At 41.3% G+C, this 15,434-nt stretch overlaps 1 protein-coding gene across 2 annotated transcripts in view; it reads left to right on the top strand.

The window, feature by feature from the left end:
• The window catches only part of LOC102785548 (proline-rich transmembrane protein 2), a 30,509-nt gene extending 18,765 nt beyond the window's left edge, over positions 1–11,744 (top strand). For both annotated transcript variants that reach the window (XM_035914084.2, XM_006805268.3), the window contains exons 3-5: positions 2,941–3,230; positions 3,667–3,799; positions 3,938–11,744. In XM_035914084.2, coding sequence (XP_035769977.2) covers positions 2,941–3,230; positions 3,667–3,799; positions 3,938–3,954 — 440 coding nt within the window. In that variant the 3' untranslated portion in view covers positions 3,955–11,744. The remainder of the gene's footprint in view (positions 1–2,940; positions 3,231–3,666; positions 3,800–3,937) is intronic.
• The last annotated feature ends 3,690 nt before the right edge of the window (positions 11,745–15,434 follow it).

Genomic DNA, 15,434 nt, shown 5'->3' on the forward strand with positions numbered 1-15,434 from the left:
TTGTTTGGTCTTAGTGAGGACTCGAGCAGCAGAGCTCTGAATGAACTGTAGTTGTCTGACTGATTTTTTTAGGTAGACCTGTAAAGATGCTGTTACAGTAATCAAGCCTACTAAAGATGAATGCATGGACTAGTTTTTCCAGGTCCTGTTGAGACAGCAGATCTTTTATCCTTGAAATATTCTTGAGGTGATAGTAAGCTGATTTTGTTATTGTCTTAATGTGTTTTTCTAAGTTTAGGTCTGCATCCATCACTACACCCAAATTTCTCTCCTGGTTTGTGGTTTTTAGGTGTATAGATTGAAGTTCTCTGGTGACCTGTAATCGTTTTTCTTTGGCTCCAAAGACTATTACCTCAGTTTGTTTTTGTTTAGCTGGAGAAAATTGTGGCACAAACAGTCATTAATTTCCTCAATGCATTTACCAAGAGCCTGTACAGGGCCTCGGTCTCCTGGTGACATTGTGATATATACTTGTGTGTCATCTGCATAGCTGTGATAGTTTATTTTGTTGTTCTTTATAATCTGTGCCAGTGGGAGCATGTAAATGTTAAACAGAAGAGGTCCCAAGATGGAACCTTGGGGAACTCCACATGTGATACTTGTCTGCTCAGATGTGAAGTTACCTATTGTTACAAAGTATTTCCTGTTTTCTAAGTATGTTTTGAACCAGTTTAGTACAGTTCCTGAAAGACCTGCCCAGTTCTCCAGTCGTTTGAGTAATATGTTGTGGTCAGCTGTATCAAATGCTGCACTGAGATCCAGTAAAACTAAGACTGACATTTTTCCACTGTCTGTATTCAGACATATGTCATTGAACACTTTGGTCAGAGCAGTTTCAGTGCTGTGGTTCTGTCTAAAACCTGACTGGAAGGCATCATAGCAGTTATTCTGTTTTAAGAAGTAATCGAGCTGTTGAGAAACTGCTTTTTCAATGATCTTACTTAAAAATGGGAGATTTGAGATCGGCCTGTAGTTGTTCATTTGTGTCTTGTCAAGATTGTCCTTTTTCAGTACAGGTTTGATTACAGCTGTTTTAGTGGTTCTGGAAACACACCTGATAATAAAGAAAGGTTGACGATCTGTAACAGGTCTGACTCTGAAGTCTTTGAGACCTTTTTGAACGAACTTGTTAGCAGGACATCTAAACAGCAAGAGGAGGAGTTCAGCTGACCTGAGATGTCCTCCAGGTCTTTGCTGTTAATCAGGTGAAACTGTTTCATGGTGTTTAAACAGTTTTTCGGGGGACACAGTACACAACCTGGATCTGCTGTTGAAGTACCAATTGCTTGTCTAATCTTTTGGATTTTTTCTGTGAAGAATTTGGCAAAGTCATTGCAGGCCATGGTCGAATGAAGTTCAGCTGCCACTGACACAGGAGGGTTTGTTAGCCTGTCAACTGTAGAAAATAAGACCCGAGCGTTATGACTGTTTTTGGTGATGATGTCAGAGAAGTAGGACCTCCTTGCACTCCTCAGTTGTAAATTATAATTGTGAAGTTTCTCTTTATAGATGTCATAATGAACCTGGAGGTTTGTTTTTCTCCATCTGCGCTCAGCTTTCCTACACTCTCTTTTTTCATTTTTCACCAGTGTGGAGTTTCTCCATGGAGACTTCTTCCTTCCAGAGATAACCTTCACCTTAATGGGAGCAATAGTGTCCATTACATTTAACATGTTAGCATTGAAGCTATTGACGAGCTCATTGACTGAACCTCTGGACAGGTCAGGTGTTAATGGGAAGACCTGGTTAAAGATCTCACTACTGTGTTCAGTTAGACACCATTCTGTGATCACTGCTGTTGATATATTTGTGTGGGCTGAGATTTTACTTTCAAAGAAAACACAGTAATGATCACACAGGCCCACATCAGACACAGTAACCTCTGAAATGCTCAGGCCCTTGGAGATCAGTAGGTCAAGAGTGTGTCCTCTATTATGTGTGGGCTCTGTTACATGCTGAGTGTTACTCAGGTCTTTAGTCCCTTTGTCCTGAGGGTTGTCCACATGGATGTTAAAATCCCCAACAATAATTACACAGTTGAAATCAACACAGATCACAGACAGCAGTTCACTGAGGTCATTTAAAAGTCTGTGCAGTATTTGGGAGGCCTGTAAACATTAAGAAACACAACTTTGGATGGGGCCTTCAACTGTAAAGCCACATATTCAAAAGCCTGAAAACTTCCAGGAGACAGCTGCTTACATTGAAATGATTCATTAATAAGACAGCAACCCCTCCTCCTCTCCTGCTCACCCTGGCCTCACTGATAAAACTGTAGGAGGGGTCGTCTCGATGAGAAGTTTCAGTTAAAAACATAAAATCACTGCAATCTTCTGCAGGAGGTTGTGGTAGTCATCTGTGGAGAGGGAAGGCATCTTGTTGCTAGTTAGCCTAGCGGTTAGCACCTTTCCAGGCTATTGAGGCTGTTCGGTGCCCAGACGCTGTAATCAGGCTTCAGCTGTGTGTAGGCCACAGACACACGGAGCGCTGAAGACAAAGTAACTATAAAAATTCTGGCCATGATGGAAGATGGCCTACTGTCCTGACTGGCTTTGTTATGTTGGTACAGCCTGCACCGTGTCAGCAGGATTACGGCCCGGTCCAGTCGCAGCGAGGCATCGCTTTAGGTCGGGAAAGAAAATATTGAAAGGTGTTTTTGGCAGATTGTTGTTTTAATCACAATCATTTCCTGTGAGAATATCCAAAAACAACATGCTAGTTCCTCTCATGGAGCTTCCTGACTTCCCCACCCTGACATCTATTTTTAGGTGTTTTATTTTTATTAACACAGTGAAGCTGTTCAGCACCTACTAGGTTTCCTCTTGAGGAACATACTTTCAGGGTAGCTCAACACAGCCAACAAAAGCTAAACCCCCGGCAGAGATGATGGTTGCTTATCAGTTGTTTTTCAGTTCCTTCTGACAGCTTTTTGTTTTCTAGGTAATGGCGTCGCGCCTCTCATGGCTGACTTGTCACCCATAGCGCCCTCTGTGTCGCCCAAGCTGCATGCAAAGCCAGCTGGCCATGCTAATGGCCGGCCCCGCTTGGGCAGCCGGTCCGGCTCGCTAGCGATGGGCTCCCCCAGGCCCTCGCTCACCCGCCAGCCCAGCGCCATCACAGAGGCCGCTGTGGATGGGTCCAAGCCGAGGGACTACCTGATCCTCGCCATCTTATCCTGCTTCTGCCCAATGTGGCCCATCAACATCGTGGCCCTCACCTTCTCTGTGATGGTACGACTTCTTAGTATCATTTAAACCTCTCAGTTAACAGCAGCTCAGACAAATTTATAAGTCACAACCAAAAACGTTTTGATCTTTAAGGACAGCAGAGCTGACAACTCCAAAAACAAAAGAATCTATTTTACATGTTGGTAACCAAGACAAGAACTCGGGCTGTAGAAAGAACCAGCGAAGGATAAATGAGGAATATTTTAGCTGAGAGCCTGGAAAGGTCTTTGGTGATGTCCCACAATAGAAATATGGAGCTGCAGGCAGAAAAACATTTATATAACATTTAAATTGTCAGTATCGAGTCGTCTGCTGTCTAATCTGGTGATTTTTTCTTCTTCTTTTTATCTGTAACTGTTGTCTTGTTGTCCCAACCATTACTTTACGATGTTGACTGACAGTTTATTGCATGTGTTCTTTGCTCTCTGCTTCCCTTCAGTCCCGAAACAGTCTGCAGCAAGGCAACGTTGACGGTGCTCGCCGTTTGGGCCGTAATGCCATGGTGCTGGCTGTTGTCTCCATTTTAGGAGGGATCGCCATCATCACAGCGGCCATCGTCCTGAACTGGGGATGTAAGTCTCACGATTCAGTCATTTTCTCCGCAAAAGCGACCTAAAGTTGACTCTACAAGCTTTTCTCGAATGTTCAGGATCATTAAAAATGTAAAACCAGCTTAAATCTGTGTGAATTTAATCTTTATCTCTCTCCAGTGATATTAAAATCTTGATTCAAACCAACCGGCACGGCGAGACTGACTTCATGACAACATCGAACCCGACACGACACCATTTCCTCCCGTTCCTGAAGCACTATCGTTGTCGAGCGCCTGCACCAGATGTAAAACGAATAAAAACCCGTTTCTGTTCTTCGCTGTTGTTTCTTGCTGCACGACAAGCATGGTCTGCCTGACGCTCTACCTCTGACACGACCGACAAACCCAATCCTGACGCCTGACACCTGATCTGGAGAAAAGGATGGATCACCAGATGCTGATTTCATTCTGTGGTAGCAGCTTATCTCCTCCTCAGACGCCACAATTACAAGAAGAAATGGACATCCTGGGAAAGGGGATTATTCAGATTCCTAATGGTCAGTAATGGTGCGAACTGGGGGACCTGGTTTGTTGCGTTTGATGCCAAAAATTTAGAAACGCAGCTGAACTGAAACGGGGAGAAGCTGCTGCAGTGACAGTTGAACTCAAACTGAGGATGAACTCTAAAAGTCTTTGAACTGTGACGGCAGGAGAGATCTTTGTTTCAGCACAGAGATGGACTTCCTCTGTTTCACTGTCTTTGTGAAAAAACCGGAGGCATGATTCTGATGTTTACTCTGCATATTCATGATAAATGTCCCCCGGAGCTGCTAAACATTCATCATGTTCCATCCGAGGTTATCAGAGACCGTGAACTGACCACAGACTGCAGGCTGTTAGCCGTGCTCGTCTCACTGTAAGCCAGTCCCTTAGTAATTAATGAATTATTCTCCCTGACCACAGTCTTTGGCTCTAAGTGGACGTAAAGTGATGGAAAGTTTCACATTATTCCTGATGTTCTCCAGGACTTCTATTCATTTGGGTGGTTGAGGTTACTTTTGGACTCCCCCTGAGTGCTCACAGAGATGGATCAATTCTTCTTTTCTCTCCGGCCTTTCAGTGTCAGTCTTTTACTTTAGTCTCGCATTCACAGCTGCTGCCCGCTTCCCTTTCTGTTAAGTGTTTTACTGCAGATACAAGAAGAACTTCCTCAACAACTTCCTGTATGAAGTTCTTTCTCAGTCTTCACTCAATAGCCTAAAATCATAATTCGGAAATATCTTTGTTTGCCAGTGTAACCCTCGTGTTGGTAACAACCTTGGAAGGAGTTTGTTCATAGTTTTAGGAAGTGTTGGATCAGGTACTCACCTCTTTGCTGTGACAGTGGATGAACATGGTTCTTATAGCTACACAAGAACTGTGACAGCCGTGATCTTTGAGTGGTGCGAGGTTATAAGCTAGGCTTGTTTAGCATATGTCTGGATTGCAGTGCTAACCTTAAACTTAGGTAGTTCGACCTGGTGGCTGTTAACCCTCTGAGTTTTTAAATCTAACGCTATCAGAATATGTAATATTCTTTTAAATTATTCTCTTTTAAACTATTCTCCTGGCAGGAGACGATAACATTTTAAAACTATTTACATTTCTTCTCAAAAAGTCCTTTTGGCTTTTCTGAAAAACACAGAGTTAGGGTTAGTGATGTGCGGTTTCCTTTCCGATCCGATACCGAGTAATGTTCAGAGTGGTATCGACGATACTGATCCGATACTTTGTACAAAAACTTATTTATTGTATCTCAAATTATAGCATCATAATGATTACAGGACATCAGATTACGTGTTCTTATCACTTAATAATCCAGAGTTCATCATATAGAAATAAACAAACTGGAGTTATTTGAACACGTTGCCTGCCTGCAGCACTAAAGGACTCTGTGAGAGACGTCTGTCTCGCCCTAGCAGCACCTGTCCTTCTCCTCCTCTTCAGAGACTCAACATAAGCTCGTCATATCCTGTGATATGATTTACTCTGAGGTGTTTGACCATGTTAGTGATGTTGCCACAACCATACATGCCAACCCTCCCGATTTTTCCGTGAGAATCCCAAATTTCAGTGCCCCTCCCTAAAATCTCCGGAGCCACCATTCTCCCGAATTTCTCCCGATTTTCCACCCAGACAACAAAATTGAAAAACCATATCGCAGAATTCATAGCGCGGCCCAGCCAATTCCAGTCTCCAACAATGGCGGCAGCGACTTAGTATTAATATTACTCTTATTTCTCTTTCTGGGTCACAAAAAAACCTTTTAACATGTTTTCAGGTGAGAATGTAGCTGTGTAACCTTCAAATATCTGACACATCGACTTCAAACCCCCGCGGTCTTTCACTACTCGGGTTAAACATGATGTATAAGTCACTTTGATAACTTAAAAATGTTATTGTTTGGCTTTTTCAGTGTTTCATTTGTTCGTGAGTAAATCGGTTTGGCTGAGATTAAAGTTATTAGATTAAATTAAATTTAACTTTATTAATCCCTCGGGAGGGTTTTCACACAGCTGAATAAACGTTAAACAGAAAACTAATTAAAGAAAGTGTGAGACGGTTGAGTGTTTACGCCAGTTATATTTTAGATAGCAAGGAGCAGACGGCAGAGTTTCACTCCACCGAGGGAGCTCGTGACGTACTACCCGGCTTTCTTTAGACCGCGAAGGCCGGGTCCTCAGGTGGAAGCAGCCTCTGAATTTGGACACCCCCGCTGTTTCCGGGTCGGCCAATAATAACGGTGACATTTAATGTATTTTATCGGATAAATAAACACTGTAAAATGTATTTATCCCCCCCCAACAGCCCTTTTGAATTGTCTCCCTAATTCTGAGGTCTCAAGGTTGTCAAGTACGGCCACAACACCTCACTTTTTTTGCCACATGTATCGCAAACCACGTCTCAGCTGTTTGTGGAGGTAAAATACGTTCGCACATGACTCCGATTACGCTCAGCCATTGTTGTGAGTGCGCTCGCCAGCAGCTGTGAGACATTTATACAGCCGTGTTTCACACATGACTATGAAAGGCGGAAGAGGAAGTAGTTCCTTTGAATGTAGACGATCCGAATGTTATAGTTTCTTTCCACTGTGTTCCTGTTAATGATAAACTACAAATTTACTCTAAATTACTAAAATATCGATATTTTCATGTGAGAATCGATTCTAGAACATAAATGATCGGTATCGGAGGAATCGATATTTCAGGATCAATCCGCACATCACTAGTTAGGGTTACCGATTATGGCTTAAACTGGAGGTTCACTTTGTCTGGTTATTGGATAAAACTGCAACATTAGCAACAAGCTATTCTTTTCTTGCAACCCATTTAAGCTCAGCGCTGCAGGTGGAATTGGTTCTAGCCAAGGCTCACGTGCTAAACTGTTACATTAGTGATAACATGAAGATGTTAGCTTTCATGTGACGTTTTATATTTCATATCTTTAGAATTTAGATTTTTGCGAGGCGTGAGGTTTTCTGGTTGGTTCTTCCAAATGACATGTGAATGTTAAGAGGTGAAGCCCCGGCTTTACTGACCTTTATGGGAAGCAAATGTGATTTTGACTGATCTATACCTTCCATCAGCTGGCTCGTTACCGTTCCTGTTTGCAGTGCAAATGCAAAAAAAGAGAAACGCTGCGGAGGACATGTGGTTCTCATGGGAACTCCTGAGTACTTAGAGTCTCCTGAATGGTTTGACCCTCTGGGGTCCAGGGTATAATTGGCCGTTTTTGACTACTTTTGATTTTACCTCTGCATTTCACCTTTAAAAGCTGTTTATCTTGCCTTCTTTGGTATCATTATTTTCCACAAACTCTGAAATTGGAGTTATTTTTTCATTTATTAGCACAATTGATCTAAACTCAGACAAAAAATTTAAATTTAAGTCATATTCTTTACTGTAAAACCCACAAACATGTTTAACGAATCATTTTCATAACTTCAATTGCAAATAGAAATTGTACATTTCTAAAAATTATGCACAAGTTTTGCAAACAACAAAGTTATTTGGTACTATTTACCTAAAAATGCAGCCAAGGCCTCAGGCGTTTTTATATAACCATTTAAATCTATTTACAGAACAATCAGGTGTTCTGCATCAAATAAGAAAGTACACATTATTTGTGCCAGTCGAAAAAACTAGTTTCTGTCCACTATGCCCGCTTTCTCTCGCGAGCGTCACTCCTCAAACCTCCCCCTCTCCCTAAACAACCAAATGCCACATGTTGCCATATCATCTTTTGTTTGGTTGACATGGTACAATGTAACACCAATAGGGACGGGAAGGGGTGTTTTTCTTTTTCCACTCGCTGTAAACATCACGGTTTTGTTCAGAAAAAACATTGCATGCATTTCTGATCATAACTCTGGTTTTACGTGGCCTATCCACACAATTTAAAAACTTGTATATAGTTTGAAGTCTTTCTTACAAGCCTTTCATTTTCCAAGTTAAACTATGCTAATGCTAATGCCCAAATCTGGTTAGTGTGCAGCTGTGAAACAGCTTTGGCATTATCAATCCATCCAACATTTACAGATGTTTGTGATGGAGTTTACAGTTTACAGTTGATGATTCTTCGAATCCACTGCACACAAAGCCAGGAGGGACTGTCTGCAGCCAGACACTGTTTAGGAAACCTGCAATCATGATTTTTATTGCTGTTGAAATGCGATTCTGGGCCACACACTCATTTTCAGTTGTCAGGTGTAGTGTGGTTATGACATGACCCCGTTTAGAGCACACTGGCTGTTTAACTGCTCGAGTTTTACACAGAAAACCTCTCAAAATGTTAATTTTGTCCTCGTCCAGTCACCGTTCTCTCAGCCGAGCCTCAGCGTGACGCTGTGCCAAATACCAGAGAGTGCACGTCAATCAGCACAGGACCACTTTCTCTTTTAGCCTCTCTGTGTGGAAATGTGTGCGTGCTAACAGAAATTTTGGGGGTTCTTTGAGGATATAAGCTGTTGTTGTGGAACTAAATCAGCCCTTCATCTCCTATAACCTGTGCATGCTTGGAGTATTTATTACTGAATGCTTTTATACAGACTGTAGCCTCAGTTAGCAGGCGAGCTAACTGAGTAGCACTATGTAAATAAACATTATGGGATGTTAATTGGAAGGTAACCCATTAGCCGGTCTAGGTTTGTCACTGAGATGTGACTGCAGTCACCTCGGTGCCAAAAACACGTTTGGACTGAGAGCCAATCAGAGTGTACAGGTAAGGTCAGGTGAGGTCAGGCTCAGAGGTGGGGGAGGAAAGGAGGGTCTTGTAGTGCTGCATTCATGTCATATTTCACAAATGTTATTAGTTGCATCATCGACTGTGTCACTGCAGAGGTGGTCGTTTAAGGATTAGATGTTTGTCGACAGCGTCACAACATTTGTTAAATATAGAATTTTATTCACCGCGGGTTTCATCGTCCGTATTTTCACACAATCAGAAACGTGTCGTAAACCAACACAAATACTTCCAGTATGACATGAATGCAGCACGAGGTCCCGTCCGTCCCATTCACACCTTCACTCCGCCCACTCTGTATGTAGCATGCCTGTTTACTAATCACATTATGCAAAAAATAAATTGTAAACTAAAAAGGAAAAAAAAGGCCTGGCTCGTTATCAGTACGAATGCTAGCTTTGCTGATTCCTGCTGTGGTGGTGTACTCTTACACGGTTTCACACGGACTTTGCTTGCGCTACCTCTCAAAGCTGCCTACTATGTTTTATTAACCAACCGCACATCACACGGTGTCACCGATTTCTAAGTGACTGTTAAATCTTTGTGCTTCTGTTCCTGTGAGAGTTTCACTGCAGCCGTTGTAATTCTGATATCTACATGCAGGGTTTTGATTGTGAACATGTTTCCACAAATCTATACGTTTCTTCATTTGTTCAGCAGCACAACTCGTGTAAATAGAAAAATCTCTACAACATACATTTAAACAGGAAACTGTGTTATAAGAATCAAGCTGTCTTACACCGAGAAATGAAAAGCTCTGAGGAAGATTTTGGTAACCAGCATTTATCATCGTTAAAGAAACAATTAGTAAAATAGTCTTGTTTTCTAATTTAGAAAAGAAATTTTTAAGAAGATGCCATACTAGCTGTTTTAGGTTCATTTTTTTGAAATCTTTCTTATGCCTCCTCCGGCTAAAACCCACTGTCTTCTGATTGGCCAGATTCTGGAAGCCTGCTGAGGGTCAGCAGCAAGCTACACTCGCCTTACTTTGGGGTGTTTTTTGGCTGTGCCCAGCACGATGTCATAATCCAATAAATGTAAAAGTTTTCAGGTAATATTTGATGACATGAATGACCCCAAAGTTCAAACCCTGAAAACAATCCAGTAAAAGATGATCTCAGAACATCTGAAACGTGCCTTAAATTCTGCGCTTTTAGTTGCAATCCCATGATATCGTAACATAAATAAATTTAAATAAAAGTCAACACAATGTTGAAAACATCCATAAGCATATGTTTGACTTGTTTTTGGAAAACTTGGCCATGATTAATATGAACTTCTAATTCCTTAACATTATAAATTTACAGAAAATGAGTCCGCAGTGAGTAGCTAGGTTCTTCAGTCGGGAAGCTAACATTTTATTTGACAGTGCAAAGTGTGGGAGGCTGGCATGCTAGCTAACAAATCTAGATACTAAAGAATGCTTGAAAATATTTATATATTATTTAGAAAATTTGCGATTTGTTTGAAATTTACTTAAATAAATGTTTCTAAAATACTTTTGTATTTGCTTAGCTTAGCACAAAATCTTTGCATGCTTTAAATGAAACCACAATGATGTTTAATATGATCAAGTGACTCTGTGACACTATATACTGACAGAAAATAACTCTTGCTATGAACAAACAGAGAATTTTTCTTCAGTGGGGTTTTTAGGCACAATGTTTAATTAAATACAAGGAAGCTAACATTCTAGCTACATTGCTAACATTGCTATTTAGCTAACATTGCTAGCTAAATAGTTAATCCTGACACGAAACTATAATGTGTGAAAATATTTAAATCTAACTGCTTCGTGGTGACGGTGTCTGGTTCTTCATAGAGAAATGATCTGAATTGTTTTAAATAAAATGATGCAGAATATGATTAGCTTAGCACAAAATCTAAAAATTAGTAGCAGCGGTTAGCTAGAAATCTGCTTTCCAACAAGAAAAAAAATTAAATTTGCATGTTTACCACTGAAATTTTATTAGTGCTCATTTTTTTAAACAATCTTATTCAAAGCAAATAAAATCACATTTAATACAGTTATGCTAATTTTGAACCAGTACCAGTGTGGCTGTACTGTATGTTCTGTTATGCTAATTATTTCTATGTCATAATTTACTCATCAATGGTCATAAAATTAGGTTACATTTTTTCCAAAATACCTAAAAGACTTTTGTCATTTAAATACTGAAAAGTTTCTCAAGAGTTTCTCATTTTGAACACACGCCTGTACAGATAGAAGCTGCAGTTAGTGACGGTTCATTTGATGCCTACTTTAACTCTTTATGTTACACCAGTTTTAATTTTCCTTTCTTTTGTAAATGCTCTTTGAACACCTGACAACCTGATCTTTGTATTTTTATATTTCTTGTCTCATCCTCTGAATCTCTTTTGTATTTACATGGTAATCTACTGTTTGTATCGCTCAGTATGACCTGCTTCCTGCTTTTTCTTTTTAAGACAAAGGAGAAACTGCAAGGCGGGGGATGGTGTAAGCATGAGTATACCAACTTCATTATGTCCTCTTATTATTGATTGCTGTGTCCTGACACCGAACTCTCGTTGTGCCTGTGCATGCCTTAAATTGATTGCTTTATGGAGCATAATGAATGAGTATGGTTGTACACAAAACATTTATCAAAGACACCGTTGATCTTGACTTCTGATGTTGAATATTTGATCATGTTTGAAGGCAATAAAGCCCATGTTAAATACGACCTCCTCGACGTCTGCAGGCTCATGAATCTGCGGAGAGCAGCGACACAGAAACACTTTTGCTGGCAGCTTGAACCAAAATAAAAATCCCGCTCGCCGGCTCTCTCGCTACACGCCGGTCGTCTCTGGGGGCTGAATGTTGTTATCGCACGCTGGGTCGTAAAGTTTGATACAGGAAGCTCATTGAAAGTGTGACTCGCTCTCTGAGTAACCACGGCTTGCCAGTGCACGCCATCATTTCTGTTGACGTCAATGCGAGACCTTCGTAGGCTGGAGGAATTCCCACATTTACATCTGCCGCACATGTTTTTGTCTGTGCAGAATTCAAGTATCAAACTTTACAAACTTTCATGTGAGTCCAACATGATATTGAGTCCTGAATCACCCGAGTCAGTAAAACTTTATGCCAATATAACGTGATGGCGGATATAATCTGTGTGTCTCTATGTTTACATTTAAGGATGTTTTTTAAATAATAATTTTGTCTTAAATCGAAATGCAGCCATGTTAACATCACAATCAAACAACAACATGAAAAGAGACGCATGCTTAGTCATGTCTGAGGAGATATGCAGGTAGGCTGAGCTGCCTGTGCAAGCAGAGGGAGACCCAGCTCCTCTAGTCCAAGCGATGAGAATCTTGAATCCATTATCTATGAGACGGGAACAATCAAAGAAGTAAGTAAGGCTCTTGTGAGATGGAGTACAGACGCAGACATAAGTCAAGATGACGAAGACTGTCGCTCAGAACTGCAACCCGGAGAAAAAGTCTGCAGAAACTGAGGGGAAGGCTCCAAGTGTCCGTCCTCCTGGTACTCCGGGGAAGCCTGTGTAGCTGCAGCTGGCATTGCAAATGCAACAGTTGATAACTTTGAGTATCCTGACGCAGAAGATATTACATAAGGGGAGAAATGTAGCTCACCCAAGCCTGCTTTTGATTTAGTTATCAAACAGGTGAAAGAGTTTTCCACGTCATGCGAATCATCACTTGCAAAATCAGATGAACCAAAACAGAAGAGAAGCAAATGGTTTTTCAAATTTCTCAAACTCCCCGGAGACTCCAACACAGGTTTATATTTAAATCCATCAGGTTCACTCACAGAAGTTCCCAGAAAATCACCAAAATTAGAAACCACAGCTAAAAGTTCTTCTCCACTCAAATATAGCACCATCATGCCAGGTCATAATCATCTGTTTAGTAAATTGACCTGATCAGAAAACCCCTGGAGAACCTGTCAAGTGAGGAAATCAAGATGTTCTCAAAGGGGTTGACAGATAAAGTGTACGACCATATCCAGTCAACATATCCGACCTGCAGGATGCAAACGGGTAAAAGTCTCTCTGAGTCTGACATCTCCAAGAGTTCACAGCGTGACTGTGGCGTTTTCTCCTGAGGTGCTCCATGTGCTCGTACAACAATCAGTGGACAAAATCTACAAAACATCCTTTTTTGGTTAGAGAATGACTGTTTAGCCCAAACTATTCAAAGTAACAACATTTCTTGTGTTGTGGAAGATATCGTAAGAGCACTGACCCCATCGGAGGAGGGAGATGTAATTGGATCAGATGCCAACAAAACAAGCGGCAGACTGTCCACGTCGCAGTCAAGTCCAGTTACAGCTCCCACAAAGCAGCTTCTTCTCTGTGAGTGCAGGAGACCACGACCTACCTTCACAAACAAGCAATGAGCCTCTCACACTCAACCCACAGAGGGTCAGCATCAGCCGCTAATCAGGAGGAAGACCTGTTAGAAACACCGGTGTCACCTGATTTAGTTGTTTTCTATTAATGAGCAAATCCCACGAGCACATGAAAAACAATAACCTGTGGCAGGTTTGGTGCATTCTGAAGTGAGATGTGCTAAATCTCTGACAGCTCTTAAAACAACACGAGTAAAGGCCACAGCTAAAGGCTTATCAGGGAGTGTGGATCTCCAGACCAGTCCTTCTCTGCTGCTCTGACAGATTCATCTCTTTATTCTGAAGCACCTGACTTGGTGTCGTCATGGATCCTCCAAAGAAATCCAAACTGTTTTTTTCAGCTGCTGCTTTAAGGGCAGTAGTCATGACTAAATTGTCATCTTAATTTTTTTTTTATCTTTAAAAATCTTAAAGCAATTAGTCTAGTCTGCCCTCAGGATTAACATTTATATTTGTATTTTATTTAAAAATCATTGAATTGGACTTGTCTGTACCCTCACCCCCCGAGCCTGGTTCTGTTGGAGGTGTCTTTCCAATGAAATGTAGTTTTTCCTCCCCACTGTCGCCGAGTGCTTGCTCATAGGGGATTATTGATGTGTTTTCTTGCTGCTGTAGGGTCGTTACCTTACGGTATAAAGCAACGTCAGAAGACTCTTGTGAATGATACTATAATTAAAATCTTACTTTCAACGGATTCTTAAAAACATCTAATATAGCTTCACATCACCATGAAGTCAACGAATGACGTTTATGAATAAAATAACCGAGCTCGCTGTCTGAGGGAACGCTACAGGAGGTTCTGCTGCTATTAGACTCTTTAATTCATCCACTTGGGTCAGATCCACACATGTGGATCAATATCTCTGTTTCTACAGTCATCTTATATGATTGATGTTTCTTGTATATTTGCTGGGATTAATAAACTTTCTCTGATTCTGTGAGTCAGGGAGATTGTCGTTTTGTCCACACCGGCGGATGTGCGAAGACACACTTGACTCTCGGGGAGCCTCGCTCCGATAAGATGGCCTCACCCCACGGGGAGAGTTTGTAAGTATAACTTTGGCTTTTCTTTTTTGGACTAAATAAAACAAATGGAAGACTCCAGTGGGACACAGCCTCCAGATCCTCCCGTCCTCACTGCCCCATGTTGTTGCAAAAGCACCAGTTTTTTCATAGTTTATCCTCTCTTGCTTCAGGACCTTCATCTCATGTTTTATCCGGTCGTTCTTTCAGGTTTGGGGGGTTTTTCCATCTGTTGCGTGGCTCAGTTTGGGCTTCAGGTTGTTTCATGGGAGTCGGGAGTTCCACGTGTTTATTCTTCTGCTCCCGTATTGTTCTCTCAATCGCATATTTGTTTTCAAGATCTTTGAATTTCTCCTCCAGAGCCAGAATTTTTTCCTCATATTTGTTGCTCTCAAACACCTCCTCTGCCTCGGTGATGTTTCGGTCACATCTGGTCCGGAGGAAAAGAATTTGACTGCTGAATCTGAGTTGAGTTGAAATCTTCGTTTTAAGCTGTTTAGCTTCATTCATGAGGCGCCTTCTTTTGTTCTTTCCAGCTCATTTTGGAGTCGGCTGAAATCAAGTTTGCTGCTGCATTTTTAAATTGATTTATGTCGTTTGTATTAATGAATAATTTACTGATACTGTGCTTCACACGTTATCTTCTTGTGCAGGTTTTGTGTGTCCAAAAGCTGGCATTAGCTTAGAGCATTGATTGGGTTATGTATTGGTTATGATGGTTGCACGCTAGAACTGTCTTCAAAAGAAAAATCATTTTATCAATGAGACAACACTGTGATGTCATTTTTTAGACCTGTTTCTTCAGTGTTAGTGATGTCGGTCACGAACGAAACGGCTCTTAGAGCCGAATCTTTGATGTGAATGACGCGAGCCGGCTCCTTATCGTGAGCTGTGGGGTTTTTTTTTCTTTCTCTCAGCCTCTCTCTCGCACTTTTTTCCCGCTTCACTCCGCACGCGAGCCTTGTGCTTT

This window comes from Neolamprologus brichardi, chromosome 4, assembly GCF_056152115.1.
Source record: "Neolamprologus brichardi isolate AB-2024 chromosome 4, ASM5615211v1, whole genome shotgun sequence".
Lineage (NCBI taxonomy): Eukaryota > Metazoa > Chordata > Actinopteri > Cichliformes > Cichlidae > Neolamprologus > Neolamprologus brichardi.